Source organism: Populus alba, chromosome 4 (assembly GCF_005239225.2).
Source record: "Populus alba chromosome 4, ASM523922v2, whole genome shotgun sequence".
NCBI lineage: Eukaryota > Viridiplantae > Streptophyta > Magnoliopsida > Malpighiales > Salicaceae > Populus > Populus alba.
In genome coordinates this window covers 11,464,515-11,487,875 of record NC_133287.1, presented here as the reverse complement: position 1 = coordinate 11,487,875, position 23,361 = coordinate 11,464,515, and the positions used below count along the sequence as shown (strand labels likewise).

Genomic DNA, 23,361 nt, shown 5'->3' with positions numbered 1-23,361 from the left:
AATTAGAAAGTAATATTTCAATCATGTTTATTTGAGAATAAGACAAATTGTAATTAAATTGCTATTATTAAAACTAGTTTTTTTTAAGAGTGTATATTCCAAATATATATTGAATATTTCTGTTAATATTTAATCAATATTATTAATTATAATTAACAAATATTAAATATTAAATTTTATTGAAAATTTGACATTATACATTTAAATGGTTTTACATAAAGTTTGAAAATCCACTATAAAAATACATATTTCTTCTATTATTAAATTAAAAACATAAAGTAGAATTGTCATTCAATATATTGTTGATTCATATTATTAAAAAAATTTCATATTTTATTATTAAAATATAATGAAATAAAAAAAAAATGAATAGCTTCAACTGACACAAGATTAAATATCATGATCTATATTTATCTCTTAACTTCCTGATGTAGTCTTTGATTTGTGTCGCATCTCGGTGGACATCAACCAAGACTAAAATATATTATGGGAAATTGGATGCAACCACCTAATAATTAGAGTAAAATAGAGATCTTGAAAATTAGCACTGATTATAGAAATTTAGATAAATAGTTAGTTATGATTAAAGAAAAAATAATGTTTCTCTTACAACATTATTTCTTACAAAAATTACCTTTACCATGTGTATTTCTCTTAGATTTGTTCATATGATATGATATCCTGAGCTAGTTCGCAATTTAATATCAAGATTGACATGGTGAAAATTTAAATTATTGATAAGAGATTAATATTGACCATGTTTGCTTTTGTGTTTTAAAAATATTTTAAAAAAAAATTAAATTTTTTTATATTTGTTTACTTTCAAATTAATATATTTTTAATGTTTTCAAATCATTTTGATGCACTAATATATATAAAAAAATTAAAAAAATTAAAAAATATATTATTTTAATATATTTTAAAATAAAAAACAACTACAACCACACTTCTAAATAAACTATATCTTCTTAACAAACTCTACAAACATCGCAAATATAGGGGGGATCACATTAATTTATTTATGATAAGATAAGAGAAATGCACCCCTCGTAATCAAAGAGAAAAAAGCTTCAAAAGAATAATAGGTCAACATACGATTTCGTCCACAAAACTCCTCCACTCAAGCAAAATATCATGGGCGGGCAAGATTGAGAAGAAGCCTTTTTCATTCAGAGAAAAGGTTTTTGGTCCATATATATATATATATATATATATATTAGATAAGTTACAAGGGTTAGCATGAAGGTTAAAAAGTTGGGGTGATTCTTCGGTTCGAGTTTTTATAAAAAAAAAAAAATAACTAAACTGAATTTAAAAAAAAAAAAAAACCGAATGAAACCGGTTCAAACTGACCGTTTCAATTTTGTTTTTTAATTTTTTTCAATTTGGCTTGGTTTTTTCAGTTTTGGACTCGGTTTTTTGGATTTGGCTCGGTTTTTTTTTTTTTTTTTGGTTTGGGCTCGGTTTGATTTTGGTTTTTTTTAGTTTCAAGCTTAAAAAACCGAAACTGAAACCGAATCAGTCGGTTTTTTCAAAATTTTTAATTGGTTTTTTTCACAATGAGATTTTTTCGGTTTAATCGGTTTTTTATTTTTTTACTCACTCCTATTAAAAAAAGCTATTTTTTATTTTTAATTTTTTTAATGTATTAAATTGATGCAATGAGTGTGTTTTCAAATTATTCAGCAAATAAATTAATTTTGATTAAAACACAAATTGATCCAAGAATATTTTTATTATCAGATAAGCTGCTTTTAATTATTCTACACTTTAGGTTTAGTAAACCTCTTCATCAACCAGAATATTTTTATGCTTTTTTCTAGAATTTTATAAAAAAGAAAAGAAAAGAGATAAAGGTGCTAGTATTAGCTTTAAAAAGGAAACTTTGAGCCATCAGTCATAAGCTAATCCATTAATTTAGGCAATAAAAAAGTTATTTGTATATTCTCATAATTTTATATTTTTTATATTTTTATATTTTAAAAGTGTTTTTAAAAAATTAATTTTTTTTAAATTTTTTTTATTTACTTTAAATTAATATGTGTTGGTGTTTTTAGATTATTTTAATGTGTTAATATTAAAAATGATTTTTAAAAAATAAAAAAATATTATTTTAATATATTTATAATAAAATATATTTTAAATAGCAATTACAATCTCACTCTCAATAAGAACCGCACTCTCAAATAGATAATTAAGATTGAAATAATAAATAATAATAATGAAGGAGGAGGAGGAGGAGGATTACGGAGGGACAAAGCGGACATTTGAAAGAAATGGAAAGGGCGTGGCTGACTAGGACTGAAACGAAAAAGAGTGCAAGTAAGAGAATCAAAAAGAGAAGAAAGAGAAAAAGGAAAAAAATCTTTCCTTCAAGGCCACGAACAAAACTCTTGGCTCAGAATTACTCTCCTTGCTTACGTGGCACCACCCACCTGCAAATGGATCAAAAACGGAGAACAAAAACTTTTGACACCAAAAACTTAACACTAGTGTCAGATCTCTTTGCACACTTTCTCTCTCTAAAAATACCAAGTCTCTCTAGAAGCTTACAGTTTTTTTAGTTGAAAAAAAAAAAAAAAAGACGCAGAGAGCAGGAGGCAGAAATGTTGGAGCCAAAAGACCCGGCTATTAAGCTGTTTGGGAAGACTATTCAAGTGACAGAGATCTCTTCTACTACCACTACAGATAATGATGATAGTCAGGATCAAGACCGTCCATCTTGTGCAAGCTCTTCTCTTTGTGACACCGATACTGATAATAATAAGAGAGATCATGGAGAAGAAGATATGGAAGCTGATGATAAGGTAAATGATTATTATTTGATTGGTTTATGAGATTTTGAGAGTGAACCCTTTCTTAGAAAGTCAAAAGAAAGAATGGGTTCTTCTTAGTTCTTGCTGAATTTGAAATTCACATGCTTGTTGTTTTGGTTTCTAAACGTCAGTGTTTGCCTGCTTGTGCTTATTATTGATTTGGTTCAGATGGCTTATGTAAATTTTCTTTCGCTTGGAGATTGCAGGTCTATAGATAACAAGTGTGTTCAATTAACTAGCTTGATGATTCGCATAATTATTATATTAGATTTGTGGATTTTGTTTTTTAATGGGAAATTTTGATTTGTTGCCTTTTTGTGTTCTCTCTCTCTCTCTCTCTCTCTCTCTCAAACCAACTTCTGTATTCTATTTTACCGTCTGGATTTTGGGTGCTGAATTGTTAGATCTCGGTGGTATAATTTCTTCCCTAAGTATATCTTTGAAAACCCATTTTTCCCCAAAAAATAATCCTTTTTCTTGTATAAAAAGTGGTTGGTATTTTGAATTGTTCCTTAAAAGGCATTCTGCAATCATTTTTTGCAGTTAATTTTCAGTTTGACTTTTCTTGATAGCTCATCTAACAGTATTTCCTTGATTCATCTAAATAAAGGGTGGAAAAAAGGAGTGTCCTTGATGCTTGTGGTTGAAATTTCATACCACCATCCATGCTTACTGTCTACCTAACCTAGCCCAGCCTCCTTGTAGAGGTTTCTGTCAATTTTCCATTACTTAAAGTACACATGATTATTGGTGCTTACTTTTAATTTAGGAGCAGCTTGGATCAATATACTTCTGGCTGTAGATTCTCATAAAAGTGATCAGCAAAATCTTATTTCATCTTCTAGTTTATCACTTTGTAATTCTGCTCTTTCCAGATTTACATGGATTGGGGGGGGGGGGGCAATAGGTTTCTTTTACCATTCTGACCAATCAAGCGTGTTGAAACACAAATGCTCATCATTTCTTGGTTTTGTTATTTTGAATGAGAAATGCATCAACCTTGTCATACAACAATATCCTCTCTTGCCATATCCATATTGTCCGTGTGAGTAATCGAGTTGTCAATGGGAACAGCATCTAGTTTAGGGTTAATGGTTCAAGGAAAACAATGTCACTGACCCCAAACTGCTATTAAATGGAGGAATTGAGATAGGATAAACCTCATTTTGACTTCCTATAATAAAATATCTATTTTGCGGGAAAATTCTGTCACTTTGTGATTGTTTGTTGTAAATTTATCTGGTTTCTCCTTTCATATTCTTATTCCTCTTCAAAGTTTATCAAGAATCTAGTGTTTTTACTTGTATTTATTAATTGTATTATGATCAATTCAGGACTCGGTGGAAAAAACCCTGACTGAGAAACAGGAAGATGGAGTTTTACCCGTGGCTACTGAAGAGCCTTCAAACCCAGATGCAACCTCAGGGACAAGTGAAAACCCTAAAACACCTTCCATTGAGAAAGAGAGTGAAGGATTGAAAACTTCAAGGACAGAAGAAGAATATAGTGATACAAGTAATTCGCAAGAAAAGACCCTGAAAAAACCTGATAAGATCCTTCCGTGCCCCCGCTGTAATAGCATGGACACCAAGTTCTGTTACTACAACAATTACAATGTGAACCAACCCCGACACTTCTGCAAGAATTGTCAGAGATATTGGACAGCTGGGGGAACCATGAGGAATGTGCCTGTGGGTGCTGGTCGTCGCAAAAACAAGAACTCAGCTTCTCATTATCGTCACATATCCATTCCTGAAGCTCTTCAGAATGTTCGAGCTGATGTTCCAAATGGAGTCTACCATCCTTCAATGAAAACTAATGGAACAGTGCTAACCTTTGGCTCTGACACACCTCTTCATGAATCAATGGCTTCAGTATTGAACCTTGCAGATAAAACAATGCGGAATTGCACAAGAAACGGGTCTCATAAACCTGATGCAGTGAGGATTCCAGTTTCTTATGGAAGTGGAGAAAACGGTGATGACCATTCTAATGGATCTTCAGTCACAGTGTCAAATTCAATTGACGAGGCAGGCAAAAGCATGTCGAAAGAATCAGCTATGCAGAATTGCCAGGGCTTCCCCCCTGAGATACCATGTTTTCCTGGAGTTCCCTGGCCTTACCCTTGGAATTCAGCTCAATGGAGCTCCCCATTACCCCCACCTGCCTTTTGCCCTCCCAGTTTTCCTATGCCATTCTATCCTGCAACAGCATACTGGGGTTGCACTGTACCAGGTGCTTGGAATATCCCTTGGCTTCCTCAGCCATCTTCTCCAAAACAAACCTCCTCGATCTCTGGCCCAAACTCTCCAACCCTAGGAAAACATTCAAGGGATGAAAACATGCTCAAATCTAGCAACTCTGAAGAAGGGGAGTCGGCAAAAGAAAATAACACTGAGAGATGCCTTTGGATTCCAAAAACGCTCAGGATTGTTGACCCAGGTGAAGCTGCCAAAAGCTCTATATGGACGACCCTGGGGATTAAGAATGATAAGCCTGACTTGATTGGTGGGCGAGGACTGTTTAAGGCGTTTGAATCAAAGGTTGAAAAGAATCATGAAGCCGAAACCTCTCCGGTCCTACAAGCTAATCCTGCAGCATTGTCTAGATCACTCAAATTTCAGGAGAGCTCGTATTTTGGGTAGCTTTTAACTTAATATACGTTCCAAGTTGTGGAAACAGATTCTGGTGTTCCAACTTTACAGCTTTATAAACCGAAGGTTCACAGTTCAGTCTCTGGCCTCGTTTGTCAATAGTATCTTGCAGTGAATCTATACGAGGAAGGAGCATAGGAGAAGAGAACTATCCTATTTAGCAGAAGTAGCCACTGAAGTATTTATCTTTTTGTTGGATGAAGTCCAGGACGATGCTTTTTGTGTCCAGTTAGATGGTTTGCCAAGTTAATGTACATATTTATATATGAAATAGTGAGACTGAGAGCTTAGCACAGAATTGAGTTTGTGCACCATAAATCCCATTTGTAATAAAATAAATTTGGGAATGGAAATCCAACTTGTTTATACTGGCACTACATCTATACAGGGAAGACTCCCATGTTTAGCTCACCCCTAGATTGTCCAGGTTCAGTACAGGCATATTCTATGCTAGCTCTTTTTGGAAGCTCAAGATATCAAGGCCTCGTGATGAAATCTATGATACAACATTCTTTTAAAATATTTATTGATTAGTTTTTCAAAATTAAATATATCTCTTAAATCATATATCAGAATGAGTTGAAATTTTACAATGAGATACTAGACACATTAAAATATAATTTGATAAATTTCTAGGTCAAATGGAGTTCGAGAACATATTATTTCAGAGGGTTAAAGTTACTGGACAGATCTTGTTAAATCTGTCAGACTAGATATTTATGTATTGTTTGAAACATATCTGGAGTTCCAGGTGGATTTTTGTTGAGATCAAGTTGGGCTAGAAACTAGACATTTTAAACTTTCCAACCTTATATGATAGATTTAATATTTCAATCAGATGAGAGAGTCCTTGAAGTTAGGATTGAAAATTTACAAAGAATATGCGGAAATTGGAGATTCAGGCTACATGAAGGAATTTTAGCATGAAGACTATGTTTTTATTATCTTATTTTATTTATTTAATGTTGAATAATTATTTTTAATTTGGGTTTGTTCTGGCTCACTAGACATTATTTAAGAGTTTATTTCATTATTTAGACTTATATTAATTGATTAGTAGTTTCGGCTCATTAACTTGTAACCTAAAAGAGGTCCATTAAGGTTAGTTAGAGGAGAATGCATTGTTTTTTTAGTGAAAATTGCAACAGCAAGTTTGAGAATAAACTTGGGTTTTCTTTTTGTTTATTTGTGACAAAACAACATTTTTTTACAGGGACAAAGATTGTACGCTGACTTATTGAATAATAATTGGTTTTGTAGTGTCATTCGCACACTTATGGTTTTTATATATAAGGTTATTTTTTAGTTTAAGTTTTTTTTTTAATACATTTGATTTTTAGATATATAATTAACTTTAGGTCAAATTTTTAGCTTTTCAGATTATTATCTATTTTATTAGGGGTTTATTGACTATAGTGATGAAGAGTTTCGCATCAATCTAGATTAAAAAATTCTAAATATTTTAAGAAATGAATACCAAATTAATAATGTCAATAATGATCAGCCCGACTATCACGCAGTTGATGAAGGCCCTTCAGATTTCAATTGTTATCGGAGAAGGCCAACGCCTTGCTTTTCTTTATAATAGAGAATCCAACCAAACAACTCCCGCCAAAAAAGAGGTAGAAAGTTTAGCATAAAAGTTATTTCCATTTCTTGTTGCTTTTACTTTCTCTTCCTTTTTTTTTTCTTCTTTGATATGCTTATATTATACATCATAAGAAAGAAAATGACATATAATTTAGGATCCTCTTAACCCTATACCAAACAAGGGTTATTATAGCAGAAGTAATTAAGCAACTCAAGGTTAATCATACATTAAAAGGCCTAAAATAATAATAATAATAAACTATTATTTTCCCCTATTTTATTGGGTTCGATAATAGAAATATTTTACTTTTATATATGTTTCCATTTGTTTATCAATGATCGAGAAAAAAACAACTAAAACAAGGTGACACTTTCCATATAGTCCTTTAATTTTGAGGTTTCGTAAAATTGGATACCTTATTTGCTTAAATCAAGGTAGTCAATTTCATTATGTTTTTCAAAATGACTAGTATATCTCGTGTTAGTTAAAAAAATAGAAAATCCTAGAACAAATTTGATCTTGCTCGAAATCTTAGATCATTCTGGTTTCGTTCCATGAATAATGTTTTTTTTCCCTTGAGTCGTGATTGAGAAAATTAACATGGTTAGATATAATATGTTGTTATATATATATATATATATATATATATATATATATATATATATATATATATGCCATCTTGAATTTTTTAGTTAAATTAAGTTTTTACCATTCGATTTAGTTGTCTTTTAGACATGATGAGTTGATAAGGTAATAATGGGTTAACTCCCATATGATTTTTGTTTTTACTAGAAAAATATTAGCTACACCTGAATATTTCTTTTAATATTAAAAAATTGATCTAACTTGAAGTGTAGTGCATACCAATAATCTAGTAGTTACTTAATAAAAATGTTTAAATTTTGAACATACTTGAAATTATGTTTAAATTTATTAAGATATTGATATTGTGTATGAAATTTAAATTGTATAATTTTAAGTTAATTTATTTTTAGATTTGATTTTAAATGATGTATTTTTAATATATATATATATATATATATATATATATATATATAACCCCCAAATAACATGTGAAAATACTTCAAAACTAATCATTTCAGTTTTTTAAAAAAAAACAAACACAAACCGGAATAAAATTGATAACCATGATATTAACATAACATTTTAAAATATCGTCAAGTATTGATGCATTTTGTGGATCCTTTAGTGCACTAATTAATCGTATACAGTAATTTAATGATGTTATTGCCAAGAAATTAGCTTAAATCCATGATATGTTATAAATTAATTATCATATTATATTATCGGTAGCCCCGTGAATTTACTAGAGATGGTTTGATCCATCAAAATCAAACCAATGTCTTATTATATATTTTGTGTTTTGTTTTCGGCAAAGGTAGGCTACGATTCTTGTGTGCCATGAGCTGTTAATGGGACCCAATGCACTTTAGATGAAGGGAAGGAAGGGAAGTGACCCCCCACCTATAATGCTCAAAGTAGTTTTCATTTCTTTTGGTGCTGAATTTAATCTCATTTACGTTTTTGTTTTGTATTGCGTTCCAAATAAAAATATTAAATTTTGATTTTTTTTATTTAAAATTATTTTTTTTATATATTTTCGAATTATTTTTTATCTGCTGATATAAAAAATAATTAAAAAAATAAAAAATATTATTTTAATATTTATTTTTAAAAAATAACAATACTTTAAATACGTAAAGATGATTTTGACTCTCAACGTTGTAGATGGGAGCCGGGACCTCCCCACAAGTCATGATAATATCACACGCTTGAGAGAATCTTGTGGTTCTTCTTTCCCATCATGAATTTCCACTTTTTTTTTTTGATTTACATGGGTATTCGGGCCAGCTTGCGCGCACCACGACTAATCTCACGGCTCACTGAACATCCTGCAAATCTAGTGAGCATGTAAGGCACCGCGGGGATGACAGACGTGCACGGTGAGGTTTGAACCCAGGATGCAAAGAAAGGAAACAAGTTCCTTCAACCACTGGGCCCAGACCTCATGTGCATGAATTTCCGACTCTTAATTGTATTGGGTGGTGGCCCAACTAGTTAGAGTCCACGTCCATGTTCATGTGAATGGACCTCCAATCACGTGACACATTCATTTTCTTTTCTTTTTTTATTTAATCTCATGAAAAATTCTTCTAGTAATTAATTAAGTAATATATTAAAATGTGTAGTATTTTTACTGTAGTTAAAGTGTTTTTTTTTTGGAGTTTTTTTTTTTTTTTTTTTTTGTTGCAGTTTTTTTTTTCCTGTTTTCTTTTTCTTTCTTTTTTTATGCCTATGGGTTTTTTTTTTAGTTTTTTCTTTGTGTTTTTTTTCTTTTAATGAATTTTTTTTGTTTAATTTAGTTTGTTAATGTAAATTTTTTTTTATTTAGTTATCATACTTTCATGACACGGATCTCGGGTTTGATGAGTTAACTTGGTTTGACGAGTTCATCCAAATTTTTTTTTTTTTTCCTTTTTAATCAAATTTTTTTCGTTTAGTTTAGTTTGTTAATTTTTTTTCGTTTAGCCCATCGATTTTTTTTCCTATTTAGTTATCAAACTTTCATGACGCGAATCTCAGGTTTGACGGGTTAACCTGATTTGAACTCAGATGATTCAGATTTTTTTTTCTTTTTCTCATTAGTAACAGGCTTATGTATTTTGTTTTGTTTTTGTTTTTTTTTTTATTTTAATTAATTTTTTTCATTTAGTTTAGGTTGTTAATGTTCAATTTGTTTGTTATTTAGTTATCAAACTTTCATGACACGGATCTCGGGTTTGACAAGTAACCTGGTTTGACGGGTTAGTCCGGTTAATTCTAGGTTAACCTGTCAATTTTTTTTCTTCTATTTAGTTATCAAACTTTCACAATACGAATCCAATGTTTGACGGGTTAACCTAGTTAATTCAGATTTTTTCTCTTTTTCTTCATTAGTTTTTTTTTCTTTCTATTGGTTTTTTTTCTTTTTAATTAATTTATTCTAATTATCACACTTTTATAACATGACCTTGCAGCCAGATCAGCATACAAGGCTATTAGGTCTGGTTTTTTTTTTTTAGCAGGTTTTTTTTTTGTTTTCTTTTTTTTAGTAGTTTTTTTTTTTTTTTTTACATGTTCTTTTTTTTTCCTTTTTTTCCCCAAAATTGATTTCTTCTTCTTTTTTTTTGTTTCTTTTTTTAATTTTTTTATTTCAAAATTATCTTTGCTAATTTTTTTAAATATTGAGCTGGTTGAAAATTTAACTATATAGTTTTTTTCTTTAAAACATTGTGGATTGCTATAATATTCTCATACATTGTTTTCTTTTTATACAAAATGATCTTTATAGATTTTATTTTTTATATATTAAGTTGGTTGAGAATTTAGCTTTGTATTTTTTTTTAAAAAAAAATAATATTGATTGCTACAGTGTTTCCCCTACATAGTTTTTTGCTTTGCTGCAGTGTTTCCCCATATATTTTTTTATAAAATTATTTTATCGAATTTATTTTTTTAATATTGAGCTGGTTGATAATCTAGCTTTAGCTTTCCCCACATGTTTTTTTTATTTGTTTTTCTTTTTTTTCCAAAATTGTCATTTTTTACATATTTTTTTTTTTCAGAATTATTTTTGTTGATTTTATTTTTTTTACTATTGAGCTGGTTGAAAATTTAATTTTTTTGTCTTTTTCTTTAAAATACTGTAGCTTTCTCTACATGTTTTTTTTTTCCCGCTTTTGTTTCCTTTTTTTTACATGTTTTTTTGTTTCATTTCTTTTACCCAAAATTGACTCTTTTTTTTTTTAAATAGCCTTTGTCGGTTTTTTTTTTTATATATATTAAGTTGGTTGAGAACTTAGCTTTGTAGCTTCTTTTTTTTTTAAAAAAAAAAAAAATATTATGCATTACTATAGTGTTTTTCTTAGATGATTTTTGTTTGGTTGCAGTGTTTCCCTCACATATTTTATTTTTAAATTATCTTTGTTAAATTTATTTTTTTAATATTGAATTGGTTGAGAATTTAGCTTTAGCTTTCCCAATGTTTTTTCATTATAATTATTATTATATTGTATTATATTATATAACTTTTTTTTCTTTTATTTTTTCTTTTTAATTTTTTTAATGAATTTTTTTTGTTTGATTTAGTTTGTTAATGTTATTTTTTTTTTATTTAGTTATCATATTTTCATGATATGAATCTCGGGTTTGATGGGTTAACCTGATTTGACGAATTATTTTTTTGATTTAGTTTAGTTTGTTAAAGTTAATTTTCTTTCTATTTAATTATCAGACTTTCATACTTTGCATGATACGTATCCTGGGCTTGATAGGTTTACTTGGTTTGATGGGTTAACCCGGTTAATTCTGGGTAAACCCGTTATTTTTTTTTTCTATTTAGTTATCAAACTTTCATGATGCAAATCCCAGGTTTTACGGGATAACCTGGTTTAAAGGGTTAACCCAATTAATTCATTTTTTTTCTTTTTCTTCATTAGTTTTTTTTTTTGTTGATTTTTTTTCTTTTTTTTTTAATTAATCTATTTAATTATCACACTTTTATGACACGACCTTATAGCCAGACCCACATCCAATATTCTTGAGTCCGGTGTTACAGTTAGGCTCACTTAAACTTGGGTCATACAAGTTTAATTTTATTATTAATATTATAAATATTACTCTTAGGTCAGTTGCATTGCAGCCAAACCCAAGATTCTTGGGTATAACTTTGTAGAAAAACCCAAAATTTTTAAATTTTTATTTTTTTTAAATATTTTTTATACAAAAAAAAAAAATAACTCACAGCATGCCGTGGGTATCAAAGCTAGTAATTGAGGAAAACATGTAGTTTATGGTGAGATTTTATCAATGAGCAGTAGAGGTGCTATTATCTTATATATTCTCCAACATTTGTGTCCCTGCCAGGATTCTTATTCATATGTTATTGCTTTTATGCAAATATCCTTATTAGTGTATTTGATCTTGAAAGTTTTAACCCGATATTCTACATTATTTTTCTTGGATCTAAAACTACTCAGTGGGTAAACCTATTGACCAGAAACCTAGCCTCGTTCAGGTTAGTGGAAAAGACTATTTAAAAATAAATGTTTTTTCAAGGTTTTTTTTTATACATAAAATAATTAAATCTTGAATTAATTTAGGTCAACTTACCCGATTTATAATCTAGAATTTAAGCTGGTCATGTATTATAACTATAATGTTATCTAAATGATTCGAGTGAACCTGATAGAGATATGAAAATAGGTGTGGGGTAAAAAAAAATCCACCTAAAATCAAGTATTTTCTATGAAATATGCCGCAGAACCCCTTACCATTTAAAAAGATTCTATTCAAAATAAATATTTTTGATAATCAATGACGTGAAAGTTACGGTGCTTTAATGAAGTCTATGTTTCATATGCTACGAGAATATGATTTTACTAAAGAAGTATAAAGAAGTTAAGTTTGGATTCCTATTTTATTAGTTGTGATAACTTGTATAAAAAATTAGCTATGAATCTATTTTCTACACAAATATAATAAAATTTTTAAATTTGACATTATGATAGATTGGCTTTGTGATATGCTTAGAATGTTCTTCATTTTCTAAAAAAGAGAGATTGGATGCTCACCTCTTATTAATATTGTTCAATCTACATTCACTAGGTTTTGTATTGATTTCATGATTCTTACTTAAAAGATATTTTAAGTAATTTCTATATTGATTTTTTAAAATTTCCCTTATGACATTTGAGATAAACAATACATGATATGTTAATGAATAATTAAGAGATCAAAATAATAATTAATTATAGAGAGAGAGAGAGAAAAAAAAAGAATGAAGTAAAAATATAAATACTTGAAATCCTTTTTAATTACGTCGGAAGATAAAGTTCAGAGAATAGAAATGATCAAATTTCTTTACCTTTTAAGTCAAGTCAAATAAAGACTTCACATGGACAAAACTTTAAAGCTTGTGGAAGATCTTTACATCCAAAGAAAATATTCATATCCTTTTTAAATCGGAAGATGAAGTGTATCTTTGAAAATATATTGCGGTTTTTTGCCCATCATTTTGTCCATTTTTCTCTATGTCAACCAATAATTTTTTGAGATTAATTTTTTATTTATCCATAATTTATTTAAATCATATTAATATTTCATATTAAAAAACTAAATGGATTTCATTTTTAATTTAATCTTAAATATGACCATTAACATTGTGCTGAACAATTTTTTCAACATTGGCTTTAGATTTAGAAAACATCCACATTTTCAAACACTTTTTTATCCACAACTTATTTATAATAAAAATCCATAAAGGATTCTTATTTTCCTGTACTCTTTCAATTTTCTTAATGAACCCCTCTATTATTATTATTTTTTAGTTTGATTAATTCCATGTAATCTTTGAGTTTATTTTAAAAATATGGTTTTTGCCCATCATTTGTCCATTCTCTCTACCAATCATTTTGATTGTGTCTTTATACTAATCCAAAATTCTCTTAGCAATTCGAAAAAAAGAAGAAGAAAGAAAACCCTACTTTGAGTTTACAATGAACCAAATCAAATCTGTTAATAAGATTAGAAAAACTAATTTCATGGAATTAAGCATTCGTGTTTTTTTTTTTTTAATATGCATAGGAATTTTATTAAAGAAAATTAAGAAAGGCTCCGACATCTAGCTTAGGATCTAATGAGGATGCAATAATTTTTTTAATATATTCTGAACGGGCTAACATGGGAAGGGCAAAATAAAAAATTAACAGAGAAACTAAGATCTAGAATTTGCATCTAAAAAACCTTTTCTGCAAGTGGTGGACAGCTGGCACACCCATCTTCAACAATCGATCATTAGATCTATTTATTACCTTTAATACTCCTTTTCTGAATAAAAAATTTAAAGCCTGAAAATTAACAATCATAAAAATTTCATTGCATCTTAAGATAATCATGCTAAGACAGAATCTAAAGTAAAATTAGGCAACTTGGACTGACAATAGAAAAATAGCCGAAATAATAATTAAAAAAAAAATCAAAATAATCCATATCTAAAGTATAGAAAAGAAAAGAAAAATGCAGAAGTAATGATGCCATTGATGAAAGCTTATAGAAAAATCTTTAAATAAAACTACATAGAGAGGGAGAAGAATTTTATAAACTTTTCCTTTCATTTAAGTATCTGATTTAATTAGAATATTAGATATTTATTTATTTATTATTTTTTTAAGCAGGAACCTATATTATGTAATTTATAATTATGAAATAAAGACAAGCTTTATTAAAAGGAAATGATGTACGAAATGACATAATTATAGATTTTTCCATTTTTTTTTACTGTAGTGGATATTGTAGAGATGGGAAGTCTGTATTATTTTAGGAAATGATAAATCGCTCACAGAATAACATAATTATAAAAAAATATTTTTTATTCTTTAAACTTGAAATATTTATTATTATATACTTGATTTATTTAGATATTTTTTTTGTTCTTATCTTCATTATTTTATAATTTTTTTTATAATTTTTTACATTTTTTTTGGAAAAACAAATTATACAAAAACTAAAAGGAAATGTTGTTTCACTGTAGCAATATTGTCTTCTTTAAAAAATAAATTGAGATTTTATATGTTTTTATTGATGCATATAATCTTCATTTTATTTTATTATAGTATCTATTTTTTTATTCATAGTTATATTTTTTTACTTAATGTAAAAAATCATGGTGGTAACACCTATATAAAAAATTTATTTAACATATAATAAGGTAAGTCGAATAGACATGTTAATATTATTTTTTGTATTTATCAACACATAAAATTCTTGACTTATTTAATCAATACATGCATATATTTTCAATTTATAATCAGATTTTTTTTTAATTAAAAAACCTATATATATTCAAGAAAAAATAAAAAGAACCGAACTCGAGAGAAGAATGAAATCTGAAACTAATTAAAATATAATAAAATTTAAATAAGTTAAGTTAAATCTTATACTTTGAAATCAGGGGTGGAAATAGGGGCCGAGCCCCCCGTTGACCCATTTTAATTTTGTTTCATTATTGGATAATGAAATACGAGAAGAAGTTATATATTTTATTTTAAAGAGGTGGGCCTTAACTTTACTTTTGATTTTCTTTGAATTTATTCTTAACTTACATGAAAAAAAAAAACAATATAAAAATATTATTTTATAAAACAAAAAATGGAGCACTTAATTTGTCCTCATATAAGTCATGCAGCAATCAAAAATATAAATAAAAATAAAAATCTCGAGTAAAAATTTTTTATAAAAAAAATTAAAACAGAGTCACTAATTAATTTATCTTTCATCAAACAAAACAAGGTAACTTAAATTTAAAATCTATTTTTATTTTATTTGAGATGTTTGTTAATAATTTGATGGAGTTTTATATATATATATATATATATATATATAATTCTACCATTTTTGCTCCTTTTTTTTCTTCTCAAATCTGCTAGTTCTACCAATTATTTTTTAAATTCTTGTTATAGTGATTTTTTTCTCATTAATTAGATATATTTTATTGGTTTGTTTTGATTATGCTTGGATTTTTTATGTTTTGTTTTTAGCAGAGCCACCAAAATTATCAATTTTTTTTTTACTATATATATTTTGATTTTAGATTGAACCATGAACAAAATAAGAATAATTGATTTTTTTTAAGAAAAAAAAAATATTGATAACTCACAACCTATTAAATGAGCTTTTTCAACGATGAAGATTGTTAAAACAAGACTTCGTAATCGGATGGAAGATGATTTTCTTGCAAATTATTTGATTGTCTATATAAAAAAAGAAATTGCTGAAAGATTCACAATTGATATGATAATCGATAATTTCTATTTTATGAAAGAAACAACGAGCACAATTAAAATAAATATGTAAGAATCATTTTTTATTATTTTTTGCTTTATTTCAAAGTTTATCAAATATAAATAATGCTTCGCTTTAGTTAATGTTTCTTATATACTTTGTATGTTTATATTTGTTAGGTATAAAAATCAACAACATTAAAGTGATAGATACATTATAAATATGAAATTAACTTCATTACTTTGACTCAATTTGTATTACTCCAAACATTTTACTTTATACAGAGGTTATTATATGTTTGTAGTAAGTTATTTAAATAAAACTAAATTATATACGTTTTGTTTTACAACTCATATATAATAAATTAAAATAAATATTATATCTTATTATATTAATTTTTACCCCTCCTAATAAATAATTATAGTTCTGTCCGTGTTTGGAATGGTCATAAACATGATGACCTAACCATCAAATCATTTTAAGTGGAATCCCACCTTTTACACCAAAAATGGCTGAATAATAATAATAATAATAAAGAAGAGAGGTCGGCCAAGCCCATAGTATACCCCACCAAATCATTCAAGCATCATTAGTCCAAGCCCACTTCATATCAGCCCTCGTATGTGACCACCAAAAATGATTCTCTCTTCAACTGACGTGTATGACCTTCTCTTTATTTATTTATTTACTTCTAAACCAAAACATAAATAAACAAACAAACCGAAGGCGACTGTGATGGATTGAAAAAATCGAAACAAAAAGGCTAGTTAATGACTCTTCTCTGCTTCTTCTTGGCTTGGCAACATCATAGCCGGCCAGCCCTGTTAAACCCATTCAATTCAATCCAAAAACACTCAGCTAAAGATTGATTCCTTTTCCTTTACCTTTTGTGGAATCATTTCAGTCTTGATTGAGATTTACGGTCTTCTCTAATCATTTGTTGCTGGAGAGACGCACACATATAGGCACCGACAAGTTTGCTGCCTTTTGATCTTCAAGAGTAGGTGAATTTCTTGATCTTTTCGATTCTTTACGAGGTGGGTCGATCTGAATTTAGCTCTAGATTGGTGGGTTTCAATTGTTTTTGTGATCTGGACTGTTTAAGATTGCTGGGTTGGCGTCCTCTTGACTTTTCAAAAAACAAAATTATTGGGTTTGATTTGAGATGGTCTATTTCCCTAGCTCAATCTCGGTCTGCAACTCATTTGACCACTCATCAACAGCTTCCATGGCAAATTCTGTGAGTTCCAGTGAGTTTAATCCAAAATCAAGGCACAACAATAATCATGTGCACAAGAATAGGAAGACAGTGAATGGCTCGAATTGTAATACTGTACCTGTTTGTGATAGATCTCAATCAGCTGTTATTGATGTTGTGATCTTGATAGCTGTCATTGGTGCTTGTGGATTCTTGTTATTTCCTTATATCCGGATTGTAACTCTTGGTTTTATTGAATTTGTTGCTGCTATTCATTATGTGGTCAAAGAGGAGGTTATGAGAAATCCAGTGATATACGGATCTATAGGGATTAGTTCTTTATGTGCTGCAATAGTTGCCTGGATTGTGATTTTGTGTGTTGCTAGGAAATGTGGGAATCCGAACTGCAAGGGCTTAAGGAAGGCAGCAGAATTCGATATCCAGTTGGAGACCGAGGAGTGTGTGAAGAATTCTAATGGTACCTTGGTGAGAGATGGACTGAAAAGGGGCCTTTTTGAATTGCCTCACGATCACCATCGCGAATTGGAGGCCGAATTGAAGAAGATGGCACCAACTAATGGAAGAGCGGTTCTTGTGTTTCGAGCAAGGTGTGGATGTTCTGTTGGAAGATTGGAGGTTCCGGGACCTAAGAAGACAAAGAAGATCAAGAAGTAGGGTGTTACTTTTGTTGTTAATTCTATAGGGATGATACAACCAATAAAGGAGTAGAGTCAAAATGGAGAGAAGTGCCTTCTCCAACGGATCTTCTCAGAGCTACTGTGTACTTAAATAAGCTCATGGAAATAAGTTGTAAGGGATTATATATACATTTGGTTATATTGGAGAATATAAGAATCCTTTCTTTCATAAACTTGATATAATAATCCGTTTCTTTATTCCTGTATGTGGTTCTGCATTTTTTTTTTTTTTTGAAATATTAGACTATGCAGTGTATCAAATCTCGTTGAAATATGGTGATTGTTCTCGGTTAACTTTAACCCATTTATTGTTGAACTTGATATTTCATAATTGGCGTGATCTTATTATAAACAAGCTGTTGTTGAATAGGTCTGATAAAAGTAAAGTGCAAAGTTGTATTCTATCATTTTCCCTTTGCATGCGTGATGGTTCTGCAATTATGTGCTTTGGAATCTATAAATGATTATGTGATGGCAAATCATAAAACTTTGGACAATGATTGCATAACATGGAACTTTCTAAATGTCAAGAGTCATCGAAGAGATGAAACTTCTGTTCTGCACACTGAAGTATAGATTTTGCATGACATCAAGCAATAGTTATTTCACTGTACCATACAAACTTCAAAATTCTAAATAAGTTATTGCAAATAGTTCTGCATATATATTAGTCATTCAACTCTACCACACAGATTTCAAGATTCTAAATAAGTTCGTGCAAATTGTGCTCTATCTATATAATAGATAAGTAAAGTTTGGAACTTGAAAAGGATGGGGGTGGGGGTGGGGGTGGGGGTGGGTTACAGAAGTAAGGCTCTGTTCAATAAGTAGATGGTCTATAGCTCCTTTTTCTTTATGTGGTGTTCGATGTGATTTTCAGACTTGGCATGACAATAGGAAATAAAGAAATGACAAATTTCTCATAGAAAGGTTTTTTCAGCTGGCTTGTGAAAGCAATGTTGTGTGGCTGAATTAATTGTAGGCCCTTGTTGGCAACAAGGAGTTGGCTCTTCTGCAATGTTATGTTGGTATGGTGTTTACCTACACAACAGGAAAGGTTCTTTAGCAAGTCTATGTGAACATAATTCCTTTTCTTGGGTCGGCAACAGAAAGGGGGTTTGATTGAGCTGAAAAGACTTTTTTCAAATCTATATTTTATCATTGTTATTATTTCGATGACACCTTTTTCTCTTAAGCTGGAGGAAAGTTTTAAATTGCCTCTCATCTCTTCCAGATGAGCCACTTACAGTTGAAGAGGACACTCTTAGAGTTTGATTTACTGGTTCACGTTGTTTTTTCTTTGCAAAAGACATACAAACTTGTCTAAATACTATGATTCTCTGTTGCCAGTATCCTATAGCATCACCAAAGAGGAAATTTAGGTGCACTTGAATTTTGATGGTATGTGTTTTCAATTTCATTATCATGGAATATATTTAACTTCAAAAGAAACTAGCTAAAACTTTTATTGATGTAAACCCCCTGATCATATGGTCACAAAACCCGCATGCAAGAGAGACGAATATGGAAAAGTCAAAGAATCAGGTTTGATATCAGTGTGACACAAAGATTACTGGAACCAAAGCATCAACACTATTGGAATGAATCTTCACCCAAGTCATATCAATTCACGAACAAAAAATATAAGGAAGACACTATAAGGTCAATTTTAGATCTTTGAACTTTAGGTTAGTGAAAACGATGTTGATCAATAAAGAGAGAATATCTTTTATAATGGATGTCACGTAAAGAATTAGATATGTAGTATGATTATTAATAAATGTAGTTATATTAATGTTACTAGGACAACTTTGGTTAGAAAGTTGAACTTGACTACTACTAAGCATGTTACACCGTATAAGCTTTAATGGTTGAATGAATGTGGAGAAGTTAGGGTTACTAAACAGGTTTTAATTTTATTTTTTGTAAGAAGATATAAAGATGAGGTTTTAAGTTAATTTCTTTATATGCTGCACACCTTTTATTGGGGAGACCTTGTCGATTTGATAGAAAAACTAAGCATGGTGGTTTTAAAAATAAGTATACACTGGAAAAGGATGGGAAAACATGCACCCTTGCATCATTGTCACCTAAACAAGTGTATATAGATCAATTAAATCTAACAAAAGCAAAAAAAAACCAAACAAACCTCATTACGAAATAATGGTGAGGATGTGAGGCTAAGTGAAAATAAAAGTGAGCTATGAGTGTGAAACACGAAAGGGTAAAGTTTTGGCCAATAAAGATAAATTTGAAGTATTTAGCCAAAAAAAAAAAAAGAGAGAGGAAAGTTGAGTGTGGAGAGAAGAAAGAAAGAGTGAGGAAAGAAAAGTGTGTAGAAAAAAATTAGGGAAACACTTTAATTTTTATACAAAATAAAGTGATCTTACACATGCTTATTTTTCTAATATGCCTTTGATTTTACTCTTGTATAAGGAGGCATACTTTAACACTAACAAACTTGATTCCTATGCTCCTAATGTTTGTATTTCTTTGTTACAGGATTTTGGAGATGTATTTACCAATAAAATTCCAAATGGAGTGCCACTTGTGAGAGGAATAAAACATCAGATTGACTTAGTATCAGGTTTGACTATTCCTAATAGACTAGCCTATAAAAGTAATCTTGAGGAAAAAAAATCTTCAAAGGCAAGTGGAGGAGTTAATTTCAAAGGGGTACATTCGAGAAGGCATGAATCTATGTGTTGTTCTCGTACTTTTAGTACCTAAAAAAGATGATACTTGGAGAATATGTGTTGATTGTAGAGTAATTAATAACATAATGGTAAAGTATAAACATCTTATCCTTGATTAAATGATAAGTTTAATGAATGACATTAATCTTGTTTGTTTTTCAAAATTGATCTTGAAAGTAGATATTATCAAATTAGAATGAACGAATGTGCCGAATGGAAAATTGTTGGTAAAATAAAATATGGTTTATAAGAGTGGTTACTCATGCCTTTTGAACTTGCTAATATGCCTAGTACTTTTATGAGATGGATGAATCATATATTACATACATTCATTGGTAGGTTCATAGTTGCTTATTTTGATGATATATTGATTTACAGTAAATAATTAGATGAGCATATGGATAATTTAAGACACGTACTTGATGTGCTTAGAAAGGAAAGTTTGTATACTAATCTAATGATGTGTGACTTTTACTTCAAAAAGATTATTTTTCTTCGATATATTGTTAGGACATAAGGTATTAAGATGGATGAGTCTAATGTTAAAGCTATGAAATAGTGGCCTACACCTAAGACGGTAAGTGAGATAAGAAGTTTTCATGGATTGACTAGTTTATATCGAAGATTTGTGAAAGATTTTAGTACAATAGCTACTCTATTAATTAAAATTATAAAGAAGACAACGAGTTTTAAATGGGGAATTGATAGTGAAAACCAGGTCAACCTAAGGAAAATTTTCTTTAGGGGCTTAATTGGTGAAAATTAAGTTTGAAGGACTAATTTGGAATTAATTAAAAAGATTGGAATTTTAAGAGACCAAATTTAATTTTTACAAAGTCAATTGGTTCAAATCAGGGGTAAAATCGCAAAAAAAATCAGAGTTTTGAGGTCAATTAAGGGCTAAATTGAATAATGACCATTTTGCAAAAGGCGTCAAATTATGTGAACTATATTGATTGAAATTAAGGGCGAAGTTGAAGAAAATTAAAAATTTAATACTTAATTGAGGGTCAAATTGCATAAATCCAAGACCACAGACTAATGTGAAAAAGGAATTGAAATTCGGGACTAACATTGAGATTCGGCAGGGGTAAAATTGCATAAAATTAGAAGTTTAGGGACAATTAGGGGTGCAATTAAAATAAATCAAAAGATGGAGGACCAAAATGAACTTTAGCCAAAACCCTAATTTAAAACCCTAGAAGTCTATAACAACACCATTTTGAATAGTAAAAAAAAAGGGGGGCAAACAACGCGTCGTCTAGTGACCGATCATCTTCTTCTTCATTTACATTAGAAAAACTATTTCAGTGGCTTTCTTTCCAAGGCATTTAATGTTCATCTCTCCATCAAATTTGACAAAACTTCATGCAAACGATAGCCTGACATCTTACAACACCCTGGTATGGTCTTTTCTGTCTGATTGACACCACAGCGGTCGTGGTGTTGCCCCAAAGTAGCCAACCCAACTAGTCTTCAACTGACAAATTTGACAGTTTATAATAGCCATTTTGAGCCAATAGTTAAGATTCATTTAAGCTGAATCAAGGGTCAAGATTTGGTACCACTAAAGAAAAAATATCCATCTTCCGCCTCTTATAAATAGGGGTGGAATTCATGGCCAGAAATAAGAAGCCAAAGTTGAGAAAAAAATCATTTCTTTTCACTTTTTCTTCCCCCCCCCCTCTCGACCACCACTTTGGCCACTTTCTCTATCGCTCCTCAATCATCGTTGTCGGCACCAACTACTTGTTGGTCTTCCCTATAACACTAGCAATGCCACCGGCCTTTCTTCTCCCCCAGCCAAGCAAGCAACCTACTTCCCTTTATCCCCTAAAACCTTTCCCCGACCATTGCATGTAAAAGGCAAACTAATTAACATGTTTGCTGGGTTGAGCCCAACAACCATATGGACTGTAGGCTAAACTCGTTTAAGCCTAGCCCATATGGCTATGATAGGTCTAACCCACCCTAAAAAAAAAATGGTTTGTTGGGCCACCTATCGACCTATCTCGAGTAGGTCAGGCTAGACTTATTTCGGCCCAACCCGATGGTTAGGTTGGGTCCAACATAATTTATATTTAATAATATAATATTGAAAAAAAACAAAAAAAATCCAAAAAATTTCCAATGGTCATTTCAAAATATTTTTTATTTTCTCACATGTTTTTTGAATAATTATGCATACTATCGGGTTGTATATTTGCACTGTAGGATAGAGATTTGATATTATAATATTTGGTTTTCTTCAGAACTTTCCTTAAAAAATTTAAATTAATTTCTTGTTTAGAAAAAAATCAAAAACAAAAAATATTTTGTTTTCATGTATGTGGTTAAATCCTAAAAGTTTTCCAAGCATATTTTCATAATAAAAAAAAATGCATTTTTCTCATGTGTTTTTTTTAATGGATATCGTAGCTAATTTATGATTATTCATTAAGGTTTGACCAAAATATCAAAAATCATTCACCAATTATTTCGTTCACTTTATATTTAAAGTGTTAGAGTTTAATTATAAACTTTAATATTCAGGGGTGTAAAACTAAGCAGTAGAGTATACGCTCAGGTATTAAAGATACAAAATGTAAAATAAATACGATGCAAAAATTTAGACCTTATAATAGTTATGATTTAACTTGATAAGGTAAAGACTTCTTCACAAAAGAAGATCTACCTTAAACCTTAGATGAGACCAATAAATAGAAACTTGACATAGAAAAACAATCAAAGAACAATGCGGTTTACCTTATGTAGGGTGTATTTGGGTTAATGCGTCTTTCTCTTGCACAACCAGTCCCTTATGCAAGCTCTCGCAAACCATAAGTTTTCTAGTAACCTTAATACTAGGTGGCGACTCTTGAATCTTA

General features: G+C 29.8%; 2 protein-coding genes across 2 annotated transcripts; both read left to right on the top strand.

Annotated features, from left to right (window-relative positions):
* Window positions 1-2,400: 2,400 nt before the first annotated feature.
* LOC118055093 (cyclic dof factor 1) lies at window positions 2,401-5,836 on the top strand. The gene is made up of 2 exons (XM_035066892.2): window positions 2,401-2,807; window positions 4,151-5,836. The coding sequence occupies exons 1-2, from the start codon at window positions 2,607-2,609 to the stop codon at window positions 5,459-5,461; spliced, it is 1,512 nt and encodes a 503-aa protein (XP_034922783.1). The 5' UTR covers window positions 2,401-2,606; the 3' UTR covers window positions 5,462-5,836.
* Window positions 5,837-16,601: 10,765 nt separating this feature from the next.
* Window positions 16,602-18,004, top strand: LOC118055092 (uncharacterized). Its single transcript, XM_035066891.2, has one exon. It carries the CDS (start codon window positions 17,068-17,070, stop codon window positions 17,773-17,775), a length of 708 nt encoding a protein of 235 aa, XP_034922782.1. The 5' UTR covers window positions 16,602-17,067; the 3' UTR covers window positions 17,776-18,004.
* Window positions 18,005-23,361: the final 5,357 nt, after the last annotated feature.